General features: G+C 40.1%; 4 protein-coding genes across 14 annotated transcripts; 2 read left to right on the top strand and 2 right to left on the bottom strand.

Moving 5' to 3' along the window:
- Positions 1–2,576: 2,576 nt before the first annotated feature.
- Positions 2,577–17,818, bottom strand: arsg (arylsulfatase G). 7 transcript variants are annotated; one of them, XM_026178959.2, is made up of 12 exons: positions 17,767–17,818; positions 16,912–16,997; positions 11,597–11,836; positions 8,875–9,110; positions 7,357–7,471; positions 7,006–7,152; positions 5,467–5,678; positions 5,299–5,379; positions 5,102–5,210; positions 4,744–4,864; positions 3,762–3,852; positions 2,577–3,320 (listed from the first exon to the last, which is right to left on the bottom strand). In XM_026178959.2, exons 3-12 carry the CDS (start codon positions 11,821–11,823, stop codon positions 3,040–3,042), a joined length of 1,620 nt encoding a protein of 539 aa, XP_026034744.1. In that variant the 5' UTR covers positions 11,824–11,836; positions 16,912–16,997; positions 17,767–17,818; the 3' UTR covers positions 2,577–3,039. The 7 variants fall into 7 exon arrangements, with proteins under 7 accessions (XP_026034744.1, XP_026034741.1, XP_026034740.1 ...); XM_026178956.2 differs by lacking the exon at positions 17,767–17,818 and adding an exon at positions 17,450–17,484; XM_026178955.2 differs by lacking the exon at positions 17,767–17,818 and adding an exon at positions 17,086–17,118.
- On the top strand, positions 14,455–21,179 carry LOC113028563 (monocarboxylate transporter 7). 4 transcript variants are annotated; one of them, XM_080305572.1, is made up of 7 exons: positions 14,455–14,592; positions 16,413–16,583; positions 17,996–18,221; positions 18,325–18,468; positions 18,572–18,700; positions 18,922–19,923; positions 20,279–21,179. In XM_080305572.1, exons 3-7 carry the CDS (start codon positions 17,999–18,001, stop codon positions 20,467–20,469), a joined length of 1,689 nt encoding a protein of 562 aa, XP_080161698.1. In that variant the 5' UTR covers positions 14,455–14,592; positions 16,413–16,583; positions 17,996–17,998; the 3' UTR covers positions 20,470–21,179. The 4 variants fall into 4 exon arrangements, with proteins under 4 accessions (XP_080161698.1, XP_026034738.2, XP_026034739.2 ...); XM_026178953.2 differs by lacking the exon at positions 16,413–16,583; XM_026178954.2 differs by lacking the exons at positions 14,455–14,592; positions 16,413–16,583 and adding an exon at positions 17,404–17,544.
- Positions 21,174–25,367, bottom strand: amz2 (archaelysin family metallopeptidase 2). Of its 2 annotated transcripts, XM_026178974.2 has the most exons (7): positions 25,285–25,367; positions 24,263–24,551; positions 23,799–23,972; positions 23,529–23,657; positions 23,155–23,318; positions 22,797–22,973; positions 21,174–22,090 (listed from the first exon to the last, which is right to left on the bottom strand). In XM_026178974.2, exons 2-7 carry the CDS (start codon positions 24,549–24,551, stop codon positions 21,935–21,937), a joined length of 1,089 nt encoding a protein of 362 aa, XP_026034759.1. In that variant the 5' UTR covers positions 25,285–25,367; the 3' UTR covers positions 21,174–21,934. The 2 variants fall into 2 exon arrangements, with proteins under 2 accessions (XP_026034759.1, XP_026034760.1); XM_026178975.2 differs by lacking the exon at positions 25,285–25,367 and having other exon boundaries at positions 24,473–24,684.
- On the top strand, positions 25,336–27,567 carry LOC113028581 (protein VCF1). The gene is made up of 3 exons (XM_026178984.2): positions 25,336–25,964; positions 26,345–26,450; positions 26,676–27,567. Exons 1-3 carry the CDS (start codon positions 25,948–25,950, stop codon positions 26,931–26,933), a joined length of 381 nt encoding a protein of 126 aa, XP_026034769.1. The 5' UTR covers positions 25,336–25,947; the 3' UTR covers positions 26,934–27,567.
- The last annotated feature ends 309 nt before the right edge of the window (positions 27,568–27,876 follow it).

A 27,876-nucleotide genomic window follows, 5' to 3' on the forward strand; every position in this document is an offset into this window, starting at 1 on the left:
AAGTGCTCCTATGGCCTCAGTCACACTAGGAAAAAATTGGCAATTGGCAAGTTTTTTTTTGGGACCAAATACAAATTGTTGACCAACTGGTCACCCAGAGGTTGAGTGTACAGTGCCCCCAACCTCTGAGCGATTGCTTTTGATTGCAAGGCATTTGCACAGGTCATCTGGGGGGAAGCAACCTGCCTCCAAATTATTTCAGTTATTTCAGATTTCCAAATAATTGCCAGCTTATTTATAAATGCAAATAGAACGCCAAAATGTTGCAGTAAGTTGCTGCAACCCGGAGTCAGTCTGCGTGGATGAGGATCTCGTCTGCACCATCATGTTTATTTCTCCAAGTGAGGATACAATGAATCACGTCAGTGTCAGTTACAAAGATTTGTGGTGGGCAACTCACTGCAAGCTGCACTGAATTCAATGCTGCAAAGCATGTCTTATGTTCAGACTTTCAGAAGGCTGTAGGAGAACCACATATGAGTATACAGCTTGTCATCCTTTTTGCAGTGAGTTACAGTGTTTAATCACATTTCAGCGTTGCCTTTTCTCAGCAGCGTGCACACAGAGCAAGATTCATTTTTCTTTCTTTCTCTTTCTTTCTTTCCCTCGACAGACACTAATACATACATTACATGTGTCTTTCAAAATTGAGCTATCAGTGGGACTGTGCTAGTGTATTATAGCAGTGTCTGAATGTTATAGTATGTTAGGATTAGTTAAATTAATATTTTATGCTTAACAGATGCCTTAATTCAAGGTTTTCTAACTGTGGGATGTGAGACAGCAGCCCTGGTGCATAACTCCAATTCAGGTTCACAAAGTGTACATAGATTTCAGGTATATGAAGGAAGTGTTTGCAGTGAAGTAAATCTCTGGATAAAACCTGGGCTCCGCCTGAACCTCAGTTCTCAGGGCCACACAGTCCCCAGTTATTCATAACAAAATAAGAGATCACCGTTATCCTTTTAAAGTCTGAGCAATGAAATTAAGACAGAAAATTGAGTGTTTATTGACCCTTCTAACGCTTTAAAATTAATTAAATATTAATTTTGATATATGAGTTTTAACTTGTATCATGCTTACCACATCTGTGTTTTTCTTTGCAATTTATTTCTTAAAAAATGTGTTTTGCAATTTTTTCAGGGGGGAAAGAAATCACACTGATGATGTAAGATTCTCTAAAACTCATGTATCAAGTTTGACACACTAGAAGTTAATGTGTTGTAGCATAAACATGTTGATTCTCCTTCCGCCTTCTCTCACTTTTCTCAACTGTCCCACTGTTTTCAGAGCAGAACGTCCCTGAAACCTGAATTCAAACTGTATCGTGTTGTTATTACATTTCTGGTATCCTCATTTTTGAGCCACACAGTTACGTTGCTCTTGATATAATGTTGGTCATTGATGGAATGAATTAGCTGCAGCTGTTTGTTTATAAATTTATAAAGTTTTCCCAGTCCACTTGTGCTGAGTCCACCCTTGGCTCTGGTAGGACTGACTGAGGACTGAGGTAGACGGCAACAGATTTCAATTAGGGTATTATTGCATACAGCGCTTAAGTGCCAACTTAACCCTGTTTAATCAAAAATTTATAGCAGACTGACTTCGTCTTATTACCGTTTTATCCCAGTTTTATTGCCAAATTGACGCACCAAAGTTGGTTTAAAGACAGCAGCTGAGCATTGCTTCAAAATGATCTGTCTTTGAAGAGACCATTTCAAAGGCAATACCACTGCAAGTTAATTGCATACAGGCATAATTTTTTTTTTCCGCACAGCAGTCTCCGACCGCTGTTTTCCCTAGTGTGACTGGTCCCTGGGAGGTATGCTTAAAACTCACCTAAGATTTTACTTCTTAACAAGCCAAGTGCAATGTTAAGTCTTAGGACATTTATCAGGGCCATTCCTGTGTATGGGGCTCCAGAACATTTCAATCAGTGGTCATAAAAATGTATGATACCTCAGGAGAGACAAGCAGTAGTTCACTCAGAAAGAAATTATACATAGATATTATACAATACACTATTTAAATCACGATACATGCCATAAGTATCATATGACTTGCCGATGCAGCTGTGATACTAATTATGGTAGCAATACACGAGACTGAAAAATCCTGCAGAGTCACAAATGTAACCTGATGAAATATTTTGCTCTGTAGGTGCAGCAGTCGACAGCTAAATGCAAATCCTGGGACGAGCTGTACACGACAAAGCTACAGGTCCATTGTTTTCAGTGCAAGCCTAAAAAACGTGTTATTTACTTAATAATTCTGAATATGTTAACATATACGTCAAGTTATTTTTACATTAATGCATTAAGTATCCTTTTTGTGTAATGTGTTACACATCAACACATAGACTTAACATTCGTAAAATATATGTTAATGGGTTTTTACAGTGTATAATGTGTATATAACATTTCTTTATAGTACTGTTGTAATAAGTAACATAGTAATATGACTTGCCAGAAGGTGGCGCTGTTAGGGCACCTGTGAGCTGCATTGAGCTGTTCAATACTGGACATTTACACCAGAGACTCATTAAATCTTAGAAATGATTTGACCTCTGCAACAAGTTTTGTTTTGTTTGTTTTTTATTTGTAATTATATTATAAATGTTTGAATATTATAATAAAAGCCATCAAATATTCAACAAGATAACAATAAGGATCTATTTTCAGATGTTTGGTCTCCAAAATTTGATTGTCGCAACAAAAGTCTCTGCCCTAAGCCCAATCCTATCCACTAAATTTAGTATGTCTTATGATCTGATATAAGATGTGTTATTTTTCTAAAATTACTGAGAATTACTCCAGCCACTGTTTTACTAACAGGCCAAAGTTCATCCACCTACTTCTCTTTGCCCTCTCATCTTGTTTGTACATGTCCTGTAGCCTCTGGCCATTGAACCCCTTCACTAATGGCTTCTTCTACAAACAAAGTGCTAATCACATTTTTTTAAAGAGTGAGACTTGTTTCTCCAGCTGTGAGCCTGTCTTATCAGCCTCTTGTGTGAGTGTTTACATGTGAATCCCACCCTCAACCCAGCCTGGGGCAACGACAAACAGTCTGTGTCAGGTCACAGCACGGTGCTGCTGACTCGTCTGTCCTGTAATCTGCGATGGACACTGACTTGTCAGTGGCGATGTCCCATAATAGCTTCTCCCTCCTCCGAGCGATCCTCTCCGCTACCACCTGGTATTCAGTTGTCTTGACATCCAAAGGTGTTTCCTCAGCCTCATCACGCTCAAGATCAAATATTAGTGGAGGATCGTGGACCTGCTGCTTTCCTGTTTCTCCACCGCATGCTTCTGCTGCACCTATAAAGAAACAGGAATACATGCATTCCCCATAAGCCCCTTTTCGCCTACATTAAATTGAAGAGTGTTCTGAAACGCTGCTGAGTTACTACTTTAGTTCAGGGTTTAGAATTATTTAAATAAATGCAAAGATTTTTGCAAGATGATGCTTCAGGATGAGAATGAATCTGCTACAATGTAGCCTTTAGGGTTGTTTTTCTCTTTTAAACATCTGTCTGCAGAGCAGGGTCACCAGTCTGGTACCACCATGATGACATTATGTAAACCATCCACCACAGTGGTAGGGCATAACAAGCAGCACTGCAAACATATGTGAATAAACACGTCATCAGCATTAGAGAAGTTTGTTTCTCAAGCTGTTTTAATAACATGACATCATGCCCGACTGTAGTGTAATGGATTGTGGATGGTGGGCACGCGTGCCCTCCATTTGACCAGTACCTGTGATGTAGAAAGCTTTGTGTCTCCCACTGCGAACTGTCTGAAGGTCACCAAACCTCCCTGCAGCACCACTGTTAGGGTGGAAGAGAAACTACAGAAAAGAAGGATTGATGTCTGCAGGCAACTCAAAAATACAACATCACTGTGAAAAGTACACTCGCAGGCCACTTGGTAATACAACTTGCTAATACCAGGCTAAACCCTCTTTGGGATTCAGAACTGCCCTAAATCTTCACGGTATAAATAATCAAAGCATTCAATAAGTTGTCAAAACTCTCAGAGATTTTGGTCCACGTCGACACGATAGTGTCAAATAGTGGCCCAGATTTGTCATCTGCATGCCCATGATGCAAACTGCTTGTTTCACCACATCCAAAAGGTGTAAGAGATTGTGAGGTTTGCGACATGGCATTTTATCCTACTTGAATGAGCTATCAGAACATGGGTACATGTGGTCATAAAAGCATGGATATAGTTAGCAACAATACTCAGGTTTTGGCATTTAAACGACTGGTACTCAATTAGTTCTCAGAGAATATAAGAAAGCATCCCTCACACTATTACACTACCAGCAGCAGACTGAACCATGGACACAAGCCAGGATCGTTCAATGCTTTTATTCTATTCAAGCCAAATTCTGACCCCGCATTTAGAGATGCTCTTCTGATAACCCCGGTTGTAATGAGTGGTTATTTGAGTTACTGTTATCTTCCCATCAGCTGGTCATTCTTCTTTGACCTATGTCATCGACAAAGCAGTGTTGACCAAAGAACTGTCGCTCACTGGATATTATCTCCTTTTCCTGGACCATTCTTTGCAAACCCTAGAGATGGTTGTGCAGGAAAATCCCAGCAGATCAGCTGTTTCTTAAATACTCAGACCAGCCTGACTGGCACTAACAACTGCTGAACAGGTGTACGTAGCAAAGTGGCCAGCAAGTGTATACAGCTAAATATAAATTCAAAGTGAATTTTTTTTTCACCTCATGGCCCAACTGTTCACCATGTAGGAGGATATTTGTGGCATCAATGCCATCATAACGTCTGTCAGAAGGGAGTGTTACCCCCGCCAGAGACAGAACAGTTGGGAAGATGTCCATACCACTGCACAAAGAGATAAGGAGTGAGTAAGCACTGTTTTTAATGGCTGGTAAAAGACTGTTGGGTGAGTCAGTAAACAAGGTTCTTCTGTACTCTTTGGCTTTATGACCGTGTAGGGTAGTCATATATTTTATAGGATCTATAAAATTGCTCATTTATATTCACAAATATATTGTATGCATACTGTATACCTATTTAAATGATATAAACTAGCCTGTGCACGCTACTAAAGTGGTGCACCTGAGCAGGGACGAGCTGGTGGTATTTGCAGGAATCCTTCCAGGCCAATAAGCCACTGTAGGCACTCTGTGACCACCCTCCCACGTAGTCTGCTTAGCTGAACCGCCACCTAGTACACAGGCAGAAAAAAATGTAAATATGATGATGCAAAGCAATAAAGTGGACGTTATACTGCTCAGGAAGCTTATTTTATTTACCTTTGCTGGTCTGCCATTTGCCTCTGAAGGGCCCTACGCTTCCTGCATACTGGCATTTCTGTTCCCATGGACCGTTGTCACCTGTAAAGAGTGTGCACACAAGGCAAGACATTCAAGACAGTATTACAGGCTTTGTCAGAATATCAGACATGAATCCAGGTGACCAACCAGTGAACCAGATGAGTGTATTGTCTCTGTCTGTGGCCTCAGAAGCATTCTTTATTGCCCCAACCAGACTATCCAGCTCTCGCAGACTGGCAGCATACACTCCACTATTTGGGTGATTATCAGTGGTAGGGGCATCTGGAGATAGTGGAGGGGCCAAGGGGACGTGCATATGAGCAAGTGCTATGTAGAGCAGATAAGGTTGTCCTCGCTCACTGAAAATACAATTAATAAAAGGAAACTGTGTCAAAAAAATAAGGCTGGCGGATGCTGCATTGAAAAAATAAACTATTGGCTTACAAGCAGATTTGTATTAAAGGTAAATGACCTGACAAACTCTTCATTCACTGACTGCCAAATACTATTTCAGACACTTGTCACAGCAACATAACAGTAATCCTGGACAAACACAGTTATGGGGTACTTGGAGAGCAGCCATCAGCGGTGTATTTCCTGCTGATGATGCCTCAGGATATCTGCCATGCTATTGTGCTGTATTGTGCTTCATTCAAAAGCTCCAAACCAGCTTCTACATCAGAATTACCCATTTTTACTCATGCTTAATCTGAAACAAAACCATGTCTGTCAAAAAACAAGCAGTTCTGTGCTTGCAATTAAAATTTTCCATCCAAAACACAGCATTATCAACTTAAAAGAGCTTCACTGATAAAAAACAAACAAACAAAAAAACCCTTCTATGTCTTTACAGCTCATTACTTACAATCACAGCTACACTCGTTCAAATGATGCAGTCATGTAACATAAAGGCATGTTTTTTGTTATGTTTGTAAATTTAATATAGCATATTTCAAAAATATATACTCTACTGCTCTGTTAGCAGGCTATATTCTGTTATTAACAATTTCCATCAGGAATGGTTCAGAAGTCATAATGCACACCACAGAGCCATACTAAAACATTGTGGTAATGTTCTTTCATTACGATAAACATAGACAACTGTGTAGACTGCAGCAGTTTCTCCTTTTGTCATCCAAGGCAATCAACTACAGATGTCTGCAAGAGCTACCTGGTTTCACCCCCCCACCATGTGTCGACAGAGGATCCACAGTACATGCATATCCTCAGGCAATAAAGCAGCATTTTGAAACACTGTTCAGATCAAGCCGATGATAAAAGCCTCACGTGGAATCATTCAAAGAGAATCATATGCACAGACATAGTAACAGACAACAGTTTCTATTGTTGTGGAAGTAATGCGTGAAACTCTAAATCACATCAGATTTCACTTCTTAACTTTCACACACACGCATATTGTCTAAAGAAAGATGTAACATACCTGGCTGTAGGGAACTAGGGCATTTTTGGCTCTGACACATGGTTGCAAAATAAGGCTCAGGAAACGCTGTGCTGCTTTAATGTACATTTTTTTACAGCATATTTGCACTACAGTAACCTTTCTAAACTTAACACAGGTAACTCAGGAGGTGCAAATATGTTTTTAGCTCATACAGTTCTGTACTGGGTTCAACCCAGTACTAGGAAGGTGTAAGGTCTGTGTAAATTAGTGCAACCTCATTGTACCTTGCATTGTGTATAATCCGGAGTGCAGCAGACTTGTATTGCTCTGTTAGTGTCCACAGGTCAAGCGGCTGCTCCACAATAGTGCTATTTTCAATCAGAGGAAGGCCGATTCTGGAATAACAACCTCCATGTATGTTCCTCTTCAATCTAGAGCACAAAAGCAATAGATTGTAATAAAACTACATTTCGCTTGGTGAGGCCTTGGAAGAAAGAACTGGCATCCATTCATGGTTGTTATAGTATAGTAAAAAAAAAAATACTTCTAATAAATAAATAGCTACTTGCAAAGTATTGCTAGTCACTGTGCAACCTATACTTTCATTATTGTGTGACACTGTCACAGTACTACACCTGATCACTTGTGGTCCATGTGAGTCACAGGGGAGGCACTGGGGCAGGTTATATCCTGGGATATCAGTACATCCCATGTCATTACTGAAGGGAATACCTAAGTAGTAGTCAAAACCTGCACAAGAGATATAGAAAATATTGCAAATATTGATCAAAGTATCAGCATGTTATCACCTTACCATAAAAAAGGTCTTATCTCTCAACTCTCTACACATGTCCTTATGGTAACTAGAGTAGTCAGGTATTTTTCCCTGCACTACCTGTTTATACCTGCCTGAGCACAAGGCTAGTCAGTGCTTTAAAGATGCTGATGTGAAACTTTTGTGGTTGTGGTGCAGGGAAGGGGATGGGACAGGGGCAGTTGTAAGTCTGTCCTGTGTGTTGTCAGGTGCAAATATGTTGTCTCACTAGACACAGCTGGTTGGAGGACGTGATTAGTGACCCTGTGCAGTCTGCTCCCTGCAGTGAGGTTGGGAAATGTTTCACAGATACCAAACAACAAAACTTAAGTGGAAAGATACAGCATTGTGCAACAGGAAAACTGTCTACATTAACCCACTGATCACTGTTTTATGTGAAACACACAAAAAGTATCGAATGCTCAACTGCTAGATAAATTCCTGCACATTAATTTTTTCAGCATTTCTTCTGGCTGTACTGCTGCCGTTTTGCTAACTCTTAGCAGCTCTTAGCAGCTGACTATACACTCTTATACTTCTATAAATTCTCAAAGTATAGAATAGCTTGTGGTTTCCAGTTGAAACATACAATTTACTGTGATTTAGAACAGAGTTTTTGAAACCTTATCAGTACATTTAAATAAAATTGCGTATCAAATTGTGTATCAAAGGTTTACATATTGAAGTGACAAAAGCAAAAGTCTAATATACTGTCATGGTAAAAGAAAGCACAGTGTGTGTCGTTTCAAAGGTTTTAAAGGTAGAATGGTTTAGTTTTGTGATGTTAAATGTGAACAAAGACTTCTGCATTGATGTACCAAAGTATTGCAGAGTGAAATGTGAGGCCATCTGTCTGACAGCTTGTCCAACACATTACAGTGATCCCACATGTAGCAGCATATCCACATCAGAATGACTGACAAAGACAAAATCAAGATGTTATAATGGCCCAGTCAAATTCCAGACCTCAACCTGACTAAAATACTATGTTGGGGCATTAAAAGAGCTGTGCATAAACCTCAGCAACCTTTGAAAGCGAGGGAAGACAACATGGGGGACAAAGTCACACAGAAAATGAATATTTAAAATTATTGCTGCTAAAGGTGATTCTATAAGCTATTAAACCATGGACTACACTTATTTTTTAAACACTGCTTCCACATTTTGGCTCAGTTTTTGTTAAATGAATAATGACACAGTGTAATATATCATTATATTATTTTATTATATTATATTATTATGCTTATATTTTGCACTTAAATAGTTCTTATCTAAAACTAACTGCTATTTTTTCCACTACATGAAGTTGACAGACACTTTGCTTAAATGTCCCACATACCTCTGTTAGTTGGACTGTATAGTCCATTGTGTCCAAGATGCCATTTCCCAATCATGGCAGTGTGATATCCTGCCTTGTGTAGTAGCTGGGGTAAGGTAACTTCAGACAGAGGCAGGCCAGCTAGAGACTTCACCCCGAAGTTGTGAGTCACCCCGTTTCTTAGGCCATAACGACCTGTCAGGATAGCAGCACGGGACGGAGAGCATGTCGAGGCTGGGGAGTGGAAGTCGGTCATTCTAGAGAATTAAAAACATAAAAATATTTTATCGTCATACCATCTTGTGGTTTTGTGTTATTCTTGAATTTTTTAAGTTTCTGTTTAGTTTTCATTATTATTCTAACCACATCAAGCTTCACTTTTTCTTTATTTCACTGTCATTTTAGTGAAATTTTCTTGCAAAATCACTGACTTCTGATTTTATTATTCTATTTCCCAGACTGTGTTCCCTGTTTTGTTTATGTATCTGTGCTTCATAACTTTCATTGTCTCTTTCATCTTGGTTAATGTGCAGGAGTCTTCTTGTCTCAATATTATCTGACTTTTGGTTGTTGGCAGGTTTACAATGGAGAGTTCTTTTTAGTGTCTAGTTCTAGCTATCCTGCATGGCTTTGTGACTGTATGCATCTCTCATACTGACTCCTCTTGTTATGAACCGTTTCCTTGTGTGTTCTGCTCTGTGTTATCTGTGTAAATACATGATCAAGATGCTTTTATGTCCTGTGTTTCACGTTTTCTGGATTTCTGTTTGTTCCGGTGTTGCCTGATGCCTTCTGTCATGCTTTCTTGTTGTTGTGCTTCCACTTTTGTTCCTTTTCCCATGGTCTGTGTGAGAACTTTGTCTTTAAAAGGACTCACAAATAAAGGCTCCACTTGTAACTTAACTTCCTGCCTCAAAGTCTTCCTCTAACATAATATCCCATATATTTTCTCTATGGACTTCAGGTCAAGCAAACTGGCTTGCTAATCAAACAGTAATAACATGGTCAACAATTTATTTGGTAGTAGTTTTGGCATTGCTGCTGTGACGGCCAAATCCATGGCCACACTCTAAAGTCGGTAACGCTTGTGTATTTTCATTTCTTCATTTGAACACAATAACACATTTTAGTTTCCAATAAGTTTATTGATTGGTTTGGATACATTTGTTCCATTTGCAAGCGCGCACATTTAGGTTATGTATTCATACCAGTTCATTATTTTGTTTGACTTCTGACTAACTACTTACCTGCCATCATCCCTGGGAGTTGCCGGACAAAAGGGGGTGGACATGGTTTGAAACCACTAAATACAAAGAGCGATAATTGGACCGCACCACCACTTCCTGCTGAAGGGGAGAATGTGTATTTTCTTTAATTTAAAAAAAGCTTTTGTATTTGATTAGATATTTGAGTTTAGGGTTCAGTGGTTTTGATTTTCTTCTTTGGTGTTTAGTTTATAAACAAACCACGCAGTACTGCATCATTTTTGTGGTTTATAATTGTGTTTTGTCTAGTTACCCCTCGTGTGTCATAGTGGTCTGATCAGCCATTATATATACCCTTGTGTGTCATTTCCTGTTAGGTCAGTTATGTTTGTTTGGGCAGTTGCTTGGTTTGTTAAATTTGCAGTCTTTGCCTCAGCTTCGATTTGTTTCTTTGATCTCTTTTATGAGCTCAACATTTGGTATTTTTGTAAATATGATTTTTGGGGTTAAATAAATGGAAACCCTATTTTCTATTCATTCCTTTGAGTCCTCCTGCTTTTTCAACTTGGTCCATCACAGTTGCCATGTGCTATGCCTTGTTGGAAAAGGAAATCAGCATCTCCATAAAGAATGTCAATAGATGGAGGGCTCAAAAATGACTAAGCTGATTGTGGATTTCATCAAACACACTGAACCATCCGCCACCAATATGAGAAGATAGTATGGCACTCAAAATCACAGACTCCCACCGGACTTGTATTCTTAATCTCTCTGGTGTTCCTCTAGAGTGCAGGTCCTCGATTTCTAAACACAATATTGACTTTTGTCTAAAAAGAGAATTTTGGGCCACTGAACAACAGTCCGCTTACTTTTCCCCTGAGCTCAGATAAGATTAGACTTAATTAGAAATGCAAAGGTCACAGCTCTTTTTCAGAAGACAGCAATGTGTGCTACCTCTTGATGCACTGACAAAATCTTCACTCCACTCCTTGTAATGCTCTGGAGGTTGGAACCATCCCTGTTGCTTGTACATCTTTTCCTGTGACACTAATTATTAACTAATTGTGGTAGTGTGGTTAATAATAATTACTTATTATTAATCTCTAGCTCAGTTCCAGAGCATGCCTTCATCCTGTGTTGCTCACCTCAAACCCAACCGGCCGTGACAGATGGCTGCCCCTCCATGAGCCTAGCTCTGCTAGAAGTTTCTTCCTGTTAAAAGAGCATTTTTCCATCCCACTGTTGCCAAAGCGCTTACTTAATTGAATTGTCCCCTCCAGTCCACCTTCCATTAATATTCTTTGATACAGTACCCTGTGAACACCAAGCCTTTTTAGCCTTAATGACTGTCAAAGCAGCAGTATTCTCCATCACTGAGTTTACTAGTACTGAACTATACAGTATATGCTGGTGTACTGTGCCTCAGATAATAGTATTGAAATACTGACATCAAAAACACCCAAGGGTAGAAACATCCGTCTGATACATAATGAATATAAAATAAGAAAAGGTTCATAGATCTGAATCAAATTCTGTACCGTAGTCCTTGCAGGGCCATCAGGTTGAGGTAAGGTGTGTTGTTTGCCCTCTCTTCGAGCTGATTAGCATCCAGATCACCCCAGCCAATGTCATCTGCCAGTATGATGATGAAATTGGGTTTTTCTTTGGGTTTATCAGCTGTGGGTCCATGCTGGGACACTGTGTGGAGCAGCAGCCCGAATAGCAGCATTGCAGCAGGAGGAAGCTGGGGTGTGCCCTCCGCCATTTTGAATCAAAACCTGCAAAAGATTACTTGCAATTATAACCTTAATTCCCCAAAAAGGGATGCTTTGTAATAATAAAAACAGAAAGCAATGATCTACAAATCTAAAAGCCCATATTCTAATCACAATAGAAAAAATAGAGCAAAGAAAACATAGAAATATTTCACAAAGACTGTTTGTTCACTTTGAATTGTATGGCAGCAACACAGAAACTGAAAAGGAAGGAACAAGACTGAAAATCAATATGCTCGTGATAGCTCCTCCGTCATGGTCGTGGATCTTTTCACTCAGCATTTTCAGTTATGGACTAAGATTTATATTGTTTAGTATTCTGAGTTATTAGTTCTAATTTTTTTATCCATGGATTGTAGATATCAATGGTGTGCTGCTTTGTTTTTATCCTTAGGCTGTAGTTTAGTTCTTGGTTTTAGTTTGTTTACGTTCTCTTCCTTTTTGTTATGTCTCCCTCTGCATTTCCTGACACCTAACACAGAGAAGTCTCCTTTTCTGCGTTCAGTGTTCTCCCGTTTTAGTTACTTCCTGTTTTATTTTGGTAAACTTTGTCCCAGGTGTTTAGCTTTCGGCTTTACTTTCCCAAGTCTTGTTTCCGTGATTGGTCCCAACTATGCTCCCACCTGTTTCCTCTTCTTTGTCGTCGTCTGAATGTCCCCTTGTTTCTTGTCATTTCTTTCCCACTTGGTAGTGTGTTGTCCTTGTTCCACGTCCACTAGTGATTATCGGTTGTTGATTATTAGCTCAGCTTTTGATGTAATAGTTCCATAATAAACCTGCCTCTGGAGCTTATTTTCTATCAAGAGTCCTACATTTTGGTCCACATACTTCCCACCACACTGCCAAATCGTGACAGCCTCAGGAGGAAGTGCATTAAAATCTGCATATGCAGGTTAAAGCTCTACTGTACAAAGTAGAACCAGTGTTTGCACATGATCCAGAAACGCTGCTGTCTGCTCTGGGCAAAAGTGAAATTAAAATGGACTCAGGCAAAGTGAAAAACTGTTCTTTGGTCAGACAAATCAAAATTTGAAATTTTTTTTGGAAGACATGGACATCAAACAAAGGACTATCTGGCTTGTTATCAGTGCTTGGTTCAAAAACCTGCAACTCTGATGGTACATGGATGCATCAGTTCTTATGGAATTGTCAGCTTACACACTTTAAAAAGCAGCATCACTGCTGAAGGGTATATACAAGTTTTAGAGCAACATCCAGATGACATTTTTTTCAGTGAAGTCTTTGTATATTTGAGCACGATGAAGATAAACCACGCACTGCAACGATTACAGCAGCATGACTTCATAGGAGAAGAGATCAGGTGCTGAAGTGAAGACCTTTCACCAGCTGAAAACATCTGGCACACCATGACAGGAAAAATGTGACAAAAACGACCCAGTACAATGTGACCATATTTCTCTCTCAAATGTCCAGCAGCTGGTCTCCTCAGATTATGAGCTGTTGTTAAAAGAAGACTTGATGCTACAGAATGGTGAAAATGCTAGACATCCCTGTGTATCAACACAGCACATCAATAATACAGCTTTATTAACTATCAGGCATTGACCAGTGCTACTAGTTTTAAATCTGAGTGTTTGTGACTGTTGTGCAGTCTAGGATCAGAGTATTATAAACTAGCATGGACCAAGATGCCGCTATGTTTAAGCTTCTATGGAAAATTACTAACTACATTTCAAGATTTTGCAGAGTAAGCTTACACAGAATAAAGAGATCAGTCGATCCAAATTACCTTAAATCATTTCAAAACCTGTTACATATCCTGTAATAAGAGACGCGATCTCTCTAATCATGCAGGTAGTGTTCCTGTTGCAACCCACTTTTTATCAAAGCAGCCTAGTTTGTTGAGGGCAAATCAGTTAGCCTCTGATCACGACCCGTGCTCAACTTTCTGCTTCATCACACCAGCACGTGTGATGTTTGTCTAGTTCCTAACAGTTTTAAGATGGTGTCAGCATTTGTGGTTAAGAATTAATCAACAAAAAAGCTGAAATTTTATAGGTGCATCAAAAGAGTCGTCAGTAAGCCCACTGGGTCAGATGTCAGTGAGTAAAATCTTTTGGCATAGAGCAGCAGAGTTAGTTCCTTGGACAGTATTTGTTTTTTAAAGAATCCTTAAGAAAAAAACAAGTATTACATTATGTATGAATGGACAATGTAACTGTAGAAGGATACCCTAAAAAGTGCAATCCTTAATTCAGGTAAATGGCAGTCATCACTTTTTAACCAAACAAAGTTTAGGGATTTAAAAAACAAACAAACAACAAATCTGTACTTTTCTGATTTGACAAAACGTTTTTCAAATATTCAAGCCTGAGGTTGGGCACAAACTCCCAGTCTGTCTCTCTCTCTCTGGCCAGCTATTAACTCAGAGCACCGCTCAAACAACACCCCAAGTTAAAGAACTTTGTGTGTGTATGTGTGTTTAGTTTGCCGGTGTACTATGAAGAACTGGCTGCAAACAGATCTCTTTAACCCCTTCTTCCACCCCCCACCCCGTTCTCGTTCATGAATGTCAGCTTTTATCTGATACAGCATGCTTGTACACGTGCTTACATATATGTAATATATGTCAGTGTGGGTGTCTGTGTACACGTGTGTGTCCTTGTGAGAGAAAAAAAACGCCTGTGGAAATATGTGCACCATAAGTTAGCTTAAGTTAGAAAGACGTCGCTCGCGCGCCACTTACGGGACTATAGCAACGAGCGAAGACAGGACCCTCTGAAAGTAGCTTCTTACAGGTGAGACAGCTCACTCCGACTTATTACAGCCATGTCATTACAAACGAATACGTTCGCTTTTAATTAGCTACTTCAAATAATTATCCGGCCAACACGCGACGCACAAATACTTACAAACTATTTGTGAGCACTTATTTAGACGTTATTGCCCAAGGGTATCACGCGCCCCCGCAGACGGACCGGATTGCGTCAGTCGCACGAGAACGGACCGTTGGGGTGGGGCACCCAAAGGTTAACATTACCACCCGCGTCTCTGGCTCTTAATTTAAAGTTATTTCTTTACAGCTAAATATTGTTCAGTGGTCAATTTCCGGCTGTAATTAAACCGTTCTATTTTATGTTATTTAATTTTAAAGCACATATATATCATATTTCTCTATTAATTTGGATCCACACAAAGACGATAAAGGTAGAAAAATTTCAAACGCCTGAAAAAACCCCAAAAGAAAAAAAACAAAACAAGCTGCAGTCTGTGGTTGTCAGTTAGTATTTTTCAACGCCTTAAACATGTCTATTATATCCTTCGGGATTAGTTTCGTCTTGTGACTACTTTCCTTGATGCATTTGATAATATTTAAGAAACGGATCACTTAGGTTATGAAATGATACTTTTAAAGAGCCGAACCATTTGTGCGTACTGATTAAACATTAGTTAATTTGTTAGTAAATTAGTTAAATGTTGACCTTTAAAAAACAGTTTATTAAAATCAGTTTTATTTATATATCACCAAATCACAAAAACAGCCCCCTTGAGAGGTTTTATATTGTAGTTTACCCTACAATATATATATAATGTATATTATTACAAGAATAACAGAGAGAAAATCCGAACAGTCAGACAGTGGGAAGGAAAAACTCCCTTTTAACAGGAAGAAATCTCTGGCAGAACCAAGCTCAGGGAGGGCAATCCATCTGCCACAACTGGTTGAGGGTGACTCACCAGCTATTTTATTAGGTACACAAGACCAAAAACCAAAAACTATCCCCCACACCATTACAGTACAACCACCACCAATCTTTTATGTTGTTTATGCAAATTCTAACTCTACCATGTGAATCAAGACTTATCTGACCTGGCAAAATTTTTCCAATCTTCTATTGTCCAGTTTGGACATGAGTGACACCCAGTGTGGTCTTCTGCTGCTTTAGCCCATCTGCTTCAAGGTTTGATGTGCTGTTCATCCATAGATGTTTATTTGCATACCTTGGCTCTAACAAGTGGTTACGTTATTGCTGCCTTCCTATCAGCTCAAAGCAGTCTGGCCAATCTAATCTGACCTCTGTAAAGCCCAGAGATGATTGTGTGGGAAAATCCCTGCAGACCAGGCCATCTGGCACTAACAACCATGCCAGGATCAAAGTCAGTTAAATCAACTTTCTTCTCCATTCTGATGCTCAGTGACCATGTCTACAATCCTAAATACACTGAATTTCTGCTATGTGATTGGCTGAGTTAACAGCCAATCACATGTTCTACTGCTTGAGTTAACAAGCAGTTTATCTAATAAAGGGATGTGTAAGCATATGTATAAAATTAAAATGTTAATGGAAGATTCACTGAACAGCTTAGTAAGTGTCACAAAATATATGTTAAAATGTTTTTATTTTATTTTATTAGTCCTTTATTTATCCAGGTAAAAAATCTCATTGAGATTAAAAATCTAATTTTCAAGAGAGACCTGGCATCATGGCAACAACAGTCAAAATGTGATCCATTGATGTGCTTGTGTGTGTTTGCTTTTGCATGTAATAATAAAGAATATGCATGATGACAGACTTTTATCATTCTGGTCATTCACTGATATTTACATGTTTTACAGAAAAGAATACAGAGTAATTGTGTGGCTCAAGAGTTGGGAGTTCGCCTTGCCGGTTCGAGCCCCAGCGTGGACAGTCTCGGTCGTTGTGTCCTTGGGCAAGACACTTCACCCGTTGCCTACTGGTGGTGGTCAGAGGGCCCGGTGGCGCCAGTTTCCGGCAGCCTCGCCTCGGTCAGTGCGCCCCAGGGCGGCTGTGGCTACACACATCACCAGTGTGTGAATGTGTGTGTGAATGGGTGGATGACTGGATGTGTAAAGCGCTTTGGGGTCCTTAGGGACTAGTAATAGTAACTGGCCATTTACCATTTAACTGAAAATTTACAGCAGGTGTACAGAATGCCATAGTTGTTTGTTTGTTTGTTTTTCAACAATATATGACATGTAATATGAGAAGCCTGTATATCAAAAACAGGATTTACACTATGCTTAACATACCAGCACAGCTTATGAAGGCTAGGTTCAGAAATTTTACAAAATCTGGTAGGAGGGGGATACTTACACAACAGGTTTGCAGCTCTGGAGAGTTATGAGGTCAAACAAACCACGCTGGAGATTATAAATCCAAACACAGGTAGATTGGGAGACCTGGGAATCCCATAAAAAATACTCAGATGCATGGAAAATGTATAATTCCTGCACATAATTTCACAAAGGAGCTGTATTTCTATATCACCTGGTGGTACATTTAAGGATTTAGGATTTAATCTGTCATTATTGCTTCACTTTTTTCTCCCGTTCTTACAAAAATAAAAACATATTTGCTCAGCTTCATTAATAATTGATCAGGGAGAATGGAGAGACTGAACTTCAGCGGCTGTTGCCTTTCCCCCTCCTGACCATCTTTTGTTGCAGCACTGCCAGTGTTTGTACATTAAACAGATGTCCGTAAGAATGTACAGAGAGACTTTATTTAAAAGGCAAGCAGCTAAAGAAAGACCGATATAAAAGAGGGTGTAACACTATATGAACTTCTACTGGAAACACCAGCCAGTTATCAAGTCAGCTGATTTGAGTAATTTGACAAGGATCAGGCTTACCACCTCTTACTCAGACTGTCTGTGATCAGAAGAGGAACACTTCAAAAAGCTGTGACTCAGTCCTCACAGAGCTGAAGCTGGCTTTTGTGCGGCAGGTACCTACAGCACCACAGCAGCGCGTGCGCCCCCTGATGCTGGATCGTTTATTGCTAGAAGAAAAAAAAAGGCAACTCGCTTCTCCTTACATTTACCGCTCAGGCTGCCGAACGAGAGCAATTTCCAGTTTAAGATGAATTTTCCCCGAATGCGTCATTAAAGTATTCCTGCCGGTTTGTGTGAGCGAAACGGAATTGTGGGTTTGATCTGTAATTACTTACAGCGAGTCCCGGCCAGTGTCCTGCGGCTATGGGCGCATTCTCGTTCCGCTCGTGTTGACGCGTCAGAGCGCCTCTACAGTAACAGTCCAGCATTTGTTGCCACCCTACTTTGTGTTTTTGTCTTAATTCGATCATCCATTCAAAGTACTCACATTTGATTTATTATTATTATTACTTTTTTTTAATTGATTACTTTGCAGTTATGCTAATCCGCTGTTTTTCTTTCCAGGGCATGGGATTGAGTGGTTTCTTGGGGCCCAATGTGTACTCGGAGGTCCCCGACGGTGGCTGGGGATGGGTGGTGGCTGTGGCATTTTTCTTGGTGGAGGTGTTCACCTATGGCACCATCAAAAGCTTTGGCATCTTCCTCCAGAACTTGATAGATGAGTTTGGAGAGACCAACAGTCGAGTCTCCTGGATTGTTTCCATTAGTGTGTTTGTCATGGCATTCAATGGTAAGCACATGTGTTGTTGCTATGTGGCTGCAGCTTTAAAAAACTTAACATTACATGCGTACAAAAATAACATTGAAATAATGAGAATCGCTGTACCACTTAGCACCTTTTGCTTCCATGATGACCAACCGCTTTGGCTTTCAACTTGTTGTCATGACTGGAGGACTGCTTATTACTTCTGGCACCATCGCCACCATCTTTACCAGCTCCATAAACCAAATCTACATCACCTACGGATTAGTTGCAGGTATTCATTTAGTCACTTTTTCACTACTTTTCCACTTCAAAAAACTTTGCACACAATGCTGTTATTCTTTGAATTTCTTGTACATATTTATTCAACTGTTCAGGCATGGGTTACTGTCTGACCTTCCTCCCCACGGTGACCATCCTTTCTCAGTATTTCAACCATCGGCGATCTCTGGCCACTGCTGTCGCTTCTACTGGAGAGTCCCTGTCAATGTTTGCTTTGGCACCAGGTGGGATGTTTTTTATAAAGATGCTTTAAAGACAAGTGTGAGTGACAGGGGTTAGAAAAAACGTGATTAATATTCCCAAATAATATCAAGAAAAGATTACAGTTTGCAACAGTTTCAACATCACATTTTCATTTCATAAGCCAGATCTTGAACATTACATACTTAATACTCATGCAGATTTGTTTGTGGACACTCATGGAATGCCTCTTCTTCCCTCTTAGCCTTTGCAGCATTAAGGGACCATATTGGCTGGAGAAATACCATGGCAGTATTAGGAGCTTTGCAAAGCGTCATCATCATCTGTGGCGCATTGCTTCGGCCAATAATTATTAAACCCAATGAGGCGCTGAAACCAGAGGCTGACACCTTAACCTTAAAAGATCTGAGCAAACATAATGACTGTACAGAGGGCACAACTTCAGGGGTCTCTGTGACAAACAAGGCATTCTCTGATCAAAATACCTTCTGCAGTTTGACTAACGAGCTAACTACAGGCTCTGTGAGCACTGCAGACTCTGGTGTTCAGTCTCTAAGTGACACTGACAGCGGCAAGCAACAGGAGACATCTTTACCTCACAAAGAAGCAAAGGTGGAGATTGAACGGGAACAACTGGAAGAAAGCAAGGGAGAAATAAAAACATCTGAAAAAGAGGAAAAAACAAGCAGAGATGCAGAAAAACAAGCGATGAAAGAGGAACTAAACAATGCAGCTGACAAAAAGTTATCTGAAAACAATTCCAAACTCTTGGACTTCTCCATCCTCAAAGAGTGCAGCTTCATTTTCTATTCTCTCTTTGGACTGTTTGCCACTCTGGGCTTTTTCGCTCCACAGCTCTACATCATCCAGCTGAGTGAGAGTCGAGGAGTCGAAAAGGACCACGCGACTTACATGCTCTCCACCATAGCCGTGGCTGAAATCTTAGGCCGATTCTCTATTGGATGGATCCTCACACGGAGGCAGTTTAGGAAGAAGAAGCTTTTGGTGCTTTTAGCCTGTGTGATTACACTGACTGTGGTGCTGGTGGGATTTACTTTGGTCACAGAGTTTTACGGCCTAGCTGTGTGCTGTGCTCTCTACGGGTTCTTCCTGGGAACTGTGGTGTGCACCCACATTCCTCTGCTGGCTGAGGATGATGTGGTGGGCATAGAGAGGATGACTTCAGCTGCTGGCGTCTATGTTTTCATCCAGAGCTTTGCTGGGCTGGCAGGACCACCACTTGGAGGTACTGAGGAATGACATATTTACTGGACATAACCTCCAGGATCAACTTTACTACAAATGATACTATATCTTAAAACAATATATATTTTAGTAGTGAAAAACACACATGTTCATTTATGGGATTTATGGGAATCTTACACTTGTAGTTACAACTCATAATCTTGCAAAATACACACAAACCAAAAGTATAAAGTTTGGCTGGATCATCTAGATCAGGATATTTGATTCAGTCCCTGCAGAACATGACAAGACACAATGCAATTGCTTCCAGCCTTTGTTTAAGATGAGTACATAGACCTTTTGACAAGCTGGCTTTTTAGTTCTTACTTCTACCTCTATTCTCCTTTGCTCCTCAGGCATGCTGGTGGACATGACCCATAACTATGGATCAGCCTTCTACTCTTGTGCAGCTGGCATGGCTCTGAGTGCTTTGTTCCTGGGTTTGGTGAAGCCTGCTAAGAGAGGATTTTCCTGTATGAGGAGAAGACGCTCTGAAAGCAATGCAGCCCACAAGGAGGAGAGTGAAGAGCAAACTGAGGAGAACTAGAGATCCAAATGATTTCTCTGACTTTGACACTAAGTGATGTAGAGGGTGTTTTACCTTTTAAGCTGATGTAAAATGAGAGTAATAAAGGGTTCAAGCCATAGAACGGTAGTTAAAGGCTAATGCTGATAAACTGTAACAGCATGAATACACTGAAGAGAAAGACGCTTACTAAGTGCTTAAAATCTGCCTTTGTAGGTCTGGTTTCTGAGAGCAATCTCAAAAATTTTTAGACCACAGTATCTAAGTAATAATTGTGCCTTAATTACCTGATATACCAAACAGTGTTTTTAACAGTGTCAGTACCTTTAAATTATCTTTGAAGAAGCTTCATTTAGTCTTGCACTTAATGGATGGCAGTGACAAAGGGTACACTCAGAGTGATTAAGCGTTAAGGGAGGTGTCTTAGTTTGACAGGAGACTTTAACACTGACGCTCAATAATTACCTCAGTGATCAGTTCAGTAACAATAGCCAGACAAAATGTGATGCTAATGTTGCAGCAAGAACAATCAGTTGCACAGATCTTTGTTACACTTGTTATGGGAAATACCTGAAGCTCAGGACAATTTGATTATATGTGTTTTACTTGCAATCAAATCAAACTGTCACTTAGTTAACGGTGCACTGCTATTTAATACGGGATGTCAACCCGCAAACAATTTTTGTATCAAAAACGTGTTTGTTCGTAATAAAGCAACACTGTGAAACAGACAGGTGAATGTGGTTTATTCTCTAAAACCCAGCAGACAAACTGACAACATGTTCATTCACTGAACACAACATTTATTTGAAAACATGCAAATTAATCCCAGAATGCACAGATACACTGACAGAAAAGAAATTTGCTGGCTTAGTCTTCCAAAACCTGTAAACCTATAAATGCTAACATTATATGATAAATCTTATATACATACTACATGTTTAATTGAATTTACATTGTGCAAACACAGGTTTCCAAAGTGCTACCATCACGTTATTAAGTAAAATAGAGTTGTTTAGTGTTTTAGTCTATGATTTTAAGTGCTTTCTAAGCATCACATTGCACTGGGGGCAATATTTTTCAGATTGAAGGAGCTGAAAAATAAACCACTGACCTTCTGATCAGTAGATGACCCACTCAACCACGCAAGATGCCCATTACATATGGTTTTGGGCTTTAATCAGCACAGTTCAGTAGACCGTTTACAGTGGCTAGCCAATACTTAGACTTTTGATACATAAAATCTACTTTGATAATCAAACAGCAACACAAATGTTAAGAACAGAAAAAAATTGGATGGAGGGTGTAAGAAAGCACTCTCAAGTACCTTCATCAAAACACCAAATGACGGAGGAGGTACGGCTTTCTATTACTCCAGTAGTGTTAGACCTGAAGAATAAACATTTTTGGGATTGTAAAAAGTGCTTGTATGACTGAGTGGATGAATGCAATTTATAAAGTGCTCAAATAGAGTAAAAAAGAACTATTATTGATCCTTTTCCAGTATTTCCAAACACCTGCAGACCCAAAGTTTGGATGCATTAAAGGCTTCGGTGGGTTTTGTAAAGTGAGGTGTGGTATGACTGGCTGATGCCTTCACTGATGTTTGAGTCTGATCCTCGTCCATCCAGTGAAGTAAGGCCTGATAAACAGTAAAAAAAAAAAAAAAAAAAAAGGTTAACTGATGTTTATTATATTATTTTATATTATTCAAAATATAAATATTATAAATATTAAAAATAAATATTTATTTTTTATGATTTTTATTTGATGTATTTCTGTGTATCTTTCCATTTTTTATTTTTATATGCATTTTCAATACTGTGTGGGAGATTCTTGCATTCTTGCTTTGACAGTGACTGTTACCAGATGCTTCATAAACAACAAATAAGTGCAGTGTGATGACATTTCCACAAAACGTGGAAAACAAAATAAAGTACGAGAAAAAAAACGCCAAGTTAAAAATCAAGCCGGCACTGTGAAGCAGCCTGTGTGAAATATGTTTTTTACTATCTACTTGCTCAGCGCATTGGGGTCAAAATTCAGTCTGATTTAAAGGCCCACTGTGAACTCAAGCATGTCAGGTAGGCTGAGGACACAGTGCAGCGCATAGATTTAGCTAGAAATCTGAAATAATCAATATTTTTAACCCATGACCCCACATCAAATAAGTACTCAGATGAACTCTCACTATTCCAGCACAGAGTATACAAAGACTATATCTTTGTTAAAATACTCCAATTAATGTCTTGCTGGTGCTGTATTTATTCAATAACCAAATAGTAAAGAGAGTAAAGGGATTAATATTGTAATTATCTCCTTGTCTTCAGCAATCAATGTGTCATTACCTTGTATCTTTCAGCTATATTGAAGCCGATTGCGAACTGCAGTTTGCGAAGGCAGATGGGACAAAAGTCCAAGGGCCTTCGATCAGACTCATCGAGGTGGTTGGAGCCTTGCATGACACAGCTCAACCACTGGCAATGTGAGATTCCAAACATGTGGCCGATCTCGTGAGTCATTGTCTGGAGCAGAAACACTAAAGTTACAATGAAGACTAAAAACAGACACAAGAGTGAAGGTTTACAAGGGTCTATGGAAATAAGTGCTTTGATAAGATATGTTGATACAAGTGGGCAGATCATGACCACTGGCAAACCAACAATAACTAAATACATTAAGTAAACTGAGATGTTTCTTAGTAACCTTGCAGGATCGAAGCAGCAGAGAGCTAGTGATCGGTGGAGTGTAATAGCCGTCAAACACAGAATAATCCTTCTGCCTTGGCTGAAGATGCTTCTTCAGCCTTCCAGCATAACTTCTCTTATAGAAGTTGTCATCATATCTGGCAAAACTGAAAACGCCCATTCCTGTACACATTTAGGAAAAATTTGAGGAAAGGAAACAGGAAGCTATCTCCCCTCTAATGTATTTCACTTTAGCACTATCTAGTGGCTACTCAGTCACATTGCATCACACACAAAAAAACTAAGCATCTCCTCCCCAATGCTCATGGAACAAATTGCATCAAGACGGATTTGTGTTTGAATAACCTAGTGCTTTGCTTTTAGAAACCTCACCCTCTGTCAGAGAAGCTTGTCCAAAGACAAAGTTCCATGAATCTTTGGGGTAGAGGTCAATCATTGTGATTCCAACAATACAAAAAGCATCTTTTGGTTTCCTCTTCTTCAGAAATTGTAGCAGATCGCCTTTAGTTAAAGAGAAAAACAGTACTGACAAAGAAAATTGCACCAACCCAGATTGACACTGCAAGGAAAATGTCCAAAGTCACTAACTGATATGGAAAAATGTTAAATGTACGTTTTTTGTTTTTATTTTTAAGTCATTACCAGTAAGGATTTGAAGGTTGTAAGAGTTACTGTTGACCCTGAAAGAGCACTTTGTTTCAGACACTGCAACTGCTGGAAGCAACTTCACAGAAAGCCCGTAGAAGAAGGCTTGGCAGTAATCTCGCAGCCACTCCATATACTGGTCTGTCTGGGCAGCAACTTCTCCAAAAGAACCTACAACAAACAAAGTGCAGAATTAAGCCTAAGCAACCAAGTGGCATGCTGAATTTGGAGACCACACCCTTTTGTTGCACACACTAGACATACTTTACCCATTTGTAATGCCCAAAATTAACTGACTATAGTTTTTTCTTTCTCATTTTTTCTTCTCATGCTCTCTATGTCCACTGCTAAGGGCATCAACTGAAAGCTACTGAATCCTGTAAGAAACATTTCACAACACATACTCCGCTAGAACTGAGAGAAATAGAGATTCTGAGTACATGATATGCAGATATGCACACCTATGGTTTGAATATAAATAGTACTCTGGCTTTCATTTGGGGTCTTGCGATAAGGCTTTCTGTAAAAGGCCTCAAAGTCTTCGGGCTCCTCGGGGTGAGCGAGGATCCAGTCAGAGTCAGAGTGCACGGTGAGGAGTTGGAAAAGGGAACCCGGCTGCCCAGCGTGGAATCCTTCCTCCAGAAGGCGCTTTTCTTCTTTTGTGTACTTACTATAAACCTTAGTTAAATACTGAGAATTGGAGACCAAAGCTGTATGGAGTTTCTCTGGAGTGTACTGGATCACCTTCATCTGCAGGAGAAATGCATTGCATTAACTTGAATTACCCTGCAGACAAGACAATGTTTTTTCCCATCTTTTATCCCCCCATCACATAAATTGATTCTTTTTACTCCTTTTACATGGATGTCTTGCTCTCTTTGGATGCATGTGGCAAGGAAAAGTTTGACATTTTGAGAAATGTATTTGTAAATGTTTTTGCTTTCTTGCCGAGAGTTAGATAGGAGGACTGATCCACTCTAGTGTTTTGTGATAAACATTAAGCCACCAAGAGATCAAAGTAAGCTAAACTAAAATTAAAAGGGAGTGACTGCACCTGGCCAAAACAATTACAATTACGGTCCGACTACTTTGGATTCTCTGAAGGGAGGTACTGTGTGTAAAATGGCTGTACTTCCTGAACAGTTATTCTAACTCTTTTGTCAAACCCCTTCAATATAAAAGCTAAATACTTATGCACTAATTGTAGGCTAATTATATCAGGTCAGTCCAGTTCTGTCAGCAGCTAAATAGCGGAGACTGGAAGAAGAGAAAACCATTATCACACATTAATAGCAGCTACATTACATTACAGTAAATATAAACTCACAAGCTAGCTTAATGCTATATGATATTTTCTAAAGAATAGTTAGCAAACGCGTTTTTGCACTTTTGTTCGACACACAATAAAAAAACACTTAAAACACTTAAAAGTACAAATAAGGCAAATGGGTCAATAGGGAAGGATACAATAATGAGAAAATACCTTAACCGACACTTCTATTTGTTCACACCGGAAGCTATATTTACGTCATGTAAACAGAGGGGCGGGGTTAAAGAAAAAAGAAAGCTCGCAGTCGCGATTGTCTTCCAAAAGACTTCGGAGTATCACGTATTGTAGTGCAGACATTAAAATCAGATTTATCGTAAACTTGCCGGTCTGGTTTCTCGTAGCGGACTGTTGCAAACTAAAGAGAACAATTCAACACGCTTATTGGCAAGTAGACGTCATACGAAAGCGGAAGAACTTTCGGTTAGTGCAGCTAAAGTTAGCTAGATAAGTGGCTACTCAAACGGTAGCAGGTAGCAGCTAGCGGGCTAGCTTGCTTCTTTGCTGTCATGACCGGGGCTCCTCGAGATTTCACAGCGTAAACGAGAATACCTAGCAACTTGCTTGTTAGCTTTTATTCGTTCGGCTAAATTTGTGGCCCCGCCGAGACGCTGGCAGAGCGGAGATTTTTTGCTTTCCTGTGGCTACCGGTGCTTCTTCAGCCGGCTGAAGATAGCTCGTTTTACACACCCTGGACTTCCCAGTGAGATGAGAGAGAGCAGCATTGCCAAAGCATTTAAATAAGACATCTTAACCCGGCTGACAAGGAGTGTCAACCTTTCTGTTTGCCAAAAATAAGCATCCGATAAGACTGGAGAAATGCTGACTGACAGCAGGTAAAGACGAGAACATACATTTTCACAATATTTCACAATTATTTATTATAGGATCATCACCATATGGAAAAATACACTGAGTTATTATGTCATTGTAATTCAATGTTATGACTAAGTCACATTTTTCAGGCATCCAAGTTCTAGTCATATAATATAGCTTCATACAGACCCCAGTAAAGCTGTGTAAGTCTGTATGGTCTCATAGTACCAGTGCCACATGCCTGTTCATATAACTGCTTCAGCCTGTGTTGCTATTTTTGGTTCCTCGTCATGTACTCTCTTTCTGATACTCTTGGCTTCCTCCGCCCAATCTGTCTCCCCCTCCCTGCATCATTTCTGTCACACAATCTCTCTGTTCCTTGCATCGCTGTTTTGTACAGGAAAAGGCACCATAGCTGCGACAGCGAGGAAGACCAACAGCTGAGGCCTCAGGCCAAGAGGTCAGGAGGGGGTCCCTCGTTGCTTGTATCAGATTTGGACTCAGAGGTGAGACACATACATAGATTGTGGATTTGCTCCTGATTGTCTATAAAAGTTGACGTCTTTTACCTTATAATGTAAATCTTGCTGCATTTTTGCAGATAGAGCACGTGTCTTGGGATCACATACAGTGCGCCGCTGTCAGAAAGAGCTTAGACAGTCTTTATTCACAGGCTGTGCATCCATCTGTGAAGCTGCTGTTCAGACTCCAACTCTGTTCTGTGTTTGCAGTCTTCCAGCAGTGACAGCAGCAATGGGATCAGCAGTCCAGAGAGAGCAATAGTGGCCACCACCAGACCATGCATACACAGCCAAAACAGCTGCAGGACCCAGGACCCCGTCAGCCCAAAGCCCGAAGTCTCTGCCAGCTCCTTGCCGCACGGTTTCCATGGTGACGGAAGAAGTGTCTCATATGACTACATCAACAGAGTCCTGAGGGAGGCGCACTTCAGCAGTCTGCAGACCAGAGGACGACCAGGGTCGACATGACCGTGACCTCCGGCCCTCGCCCGACCTTGCCTCCTGACCATTTTGTCCCTCACCTATCAGTGTCAACACTGCTGGCATGATGGTGCCTCCCAGAAAGCCTCAATAACACCATGGGGTCAGGTGTAAGGTGATGATGTGTAGGGAATAGGGTTGCAACAGTATGAGATTTTCACTGTCTCTGAAAATATTATGGTATTACAAAGTTCTTATCATTATTATTATTAATAACAACTTTTTTATTGATTGAAATGTATGTGGCATGATAACTTTCAGTTGTCGTACCATCGCACACGACATATTATGAAAACAGCATACAGCTGCAACCCCACTGGGGAGGTTTATGGATCCTGGGCTCATCCCCACCTCGACATGTACCATTTGTCAAGATCATAAGCACATCCGCCTTTCCATGGCCCAGCCACTGTGGTTTTCTGTGCAGTATCGATGTGTACGTGTGGATTTGTGTGTATGTGTGTGTGTATGCATGCACCCCGTGCACTTTATGAAGAGGTCTCCTTCTCTTTACATGCGTGCGTCGATGCGTGGACATTTTCATTGGTGCTAATCACAAGAAAAGTGTGATGATGATGATGATCCAAAGTGCTTGCAGAACTAAATAAAGCTAAGCACTTTACTCTGGAAGTCTTTCTGTTTACTCTTGACTGGGACAGTCGGTCGCTTGTTTCCATCAGAGAAGTGGGAGTTATTGTGATCCCATATGGAGAAGGCCAATGGATTCACTCCTAAGGAGCACGATCAATACAATCCATTAAAGAATATTTTAGGCTTTGTTTTCTCTAACCAAAGCTATAAAGTTAGAGCATTCTACTTTTTGCAGTCACTGGCTAAATGAATCTAAAATGTCTAGGTGTGGTTGGTCAGTGGGTTTAAGAGGATGGAACAGAGATCCTCATAGACTTTTTGGCTGAAATCCAACCTTAGA

The sequence above is a fragment of the Astatotilapia calliptera genome, chromosome 8, assembly GCF_964374335.1.
Source record: "Astatotilapia calliptera chromosome 8, fAstCal68.1, whole genome shotgun sequence".
Lineage (NCBI taxonomy): Eukaryota > Metazoa > Chordata > Actinopteri > Cichliformes > Cichlidae > Astatotilapia > Astatotilapia calliptera.

Coding starts and splice junctions, on each gene's coding strand:
- arsg (XM_026178959.2), bottom strand. CDS start 11,823: ATGGCGGAGGGCACACCCCAGCTTCCTCCTGCTGCAATGCTGCTATTC. Junction 7,153..7,356: donor CATGGACCACAAGTGATCAG/GTGTAGTACTGT, acceptor TTTGTGCTCTAG/ATTGAAGAGGAACATACATG. Junction 3,321..3,761: donor CAAAGCTTTCTACATCACAG/GTACTGGTCAAA, acceptor GTTTCTTTATAG/GTGCAGCAGAAGCATGCGGT.
- LOC113028563 (XM_080305572.1), top strand. CDS start 17,999: ATGGGATTGAGTGGTTTCTTGGGGCCCAATGTGTACTCGGAGGTCCCC. Junction 18,222..18,324: donor GTTTGTCATGGCATTCAATG/GTAAGCACATGT, acceptor TGTACCACTTAG/CACCTTTTGCTTCCATGATG. Junction 19,924..20,278: donor GGCAGGACCACCACTTGGAG/GTACTGAGGAAT, acceptor TTTGCTCCTCAG/GCATGCTGGTGGACATGACC.
- amz2 (XM_026178974.2), bottom strand. CDS start 24,551: ATGAAGGTGATCCAGTACACTCCAGAGAAACTCCATACAGCTTTGGTC. Junction 23,319..23,528: donor ACAAGCTTCTCTGACAGAGG/GTGAGGTTTCTA, acceptor AAATGTGTACAG/GAATGGGCGTTTTCAGTTTT. Junction 22,974..23,154: donor TGCTGCTTCGATCCTGCAAG/GTTACTAAGAAA, acceptor TTTCTGCTCCAG/ACAATGACTCACGAGATCGG.
- LOC113028581 (XM_026178984.2), top strand. Junction 26,451..26,675: donor TATCAGATTTGGACTCAGAG/GTGAGACACATA, acceptor CTGTGTTTGCAG/TCTTCCAGCAGTGACAGCAG.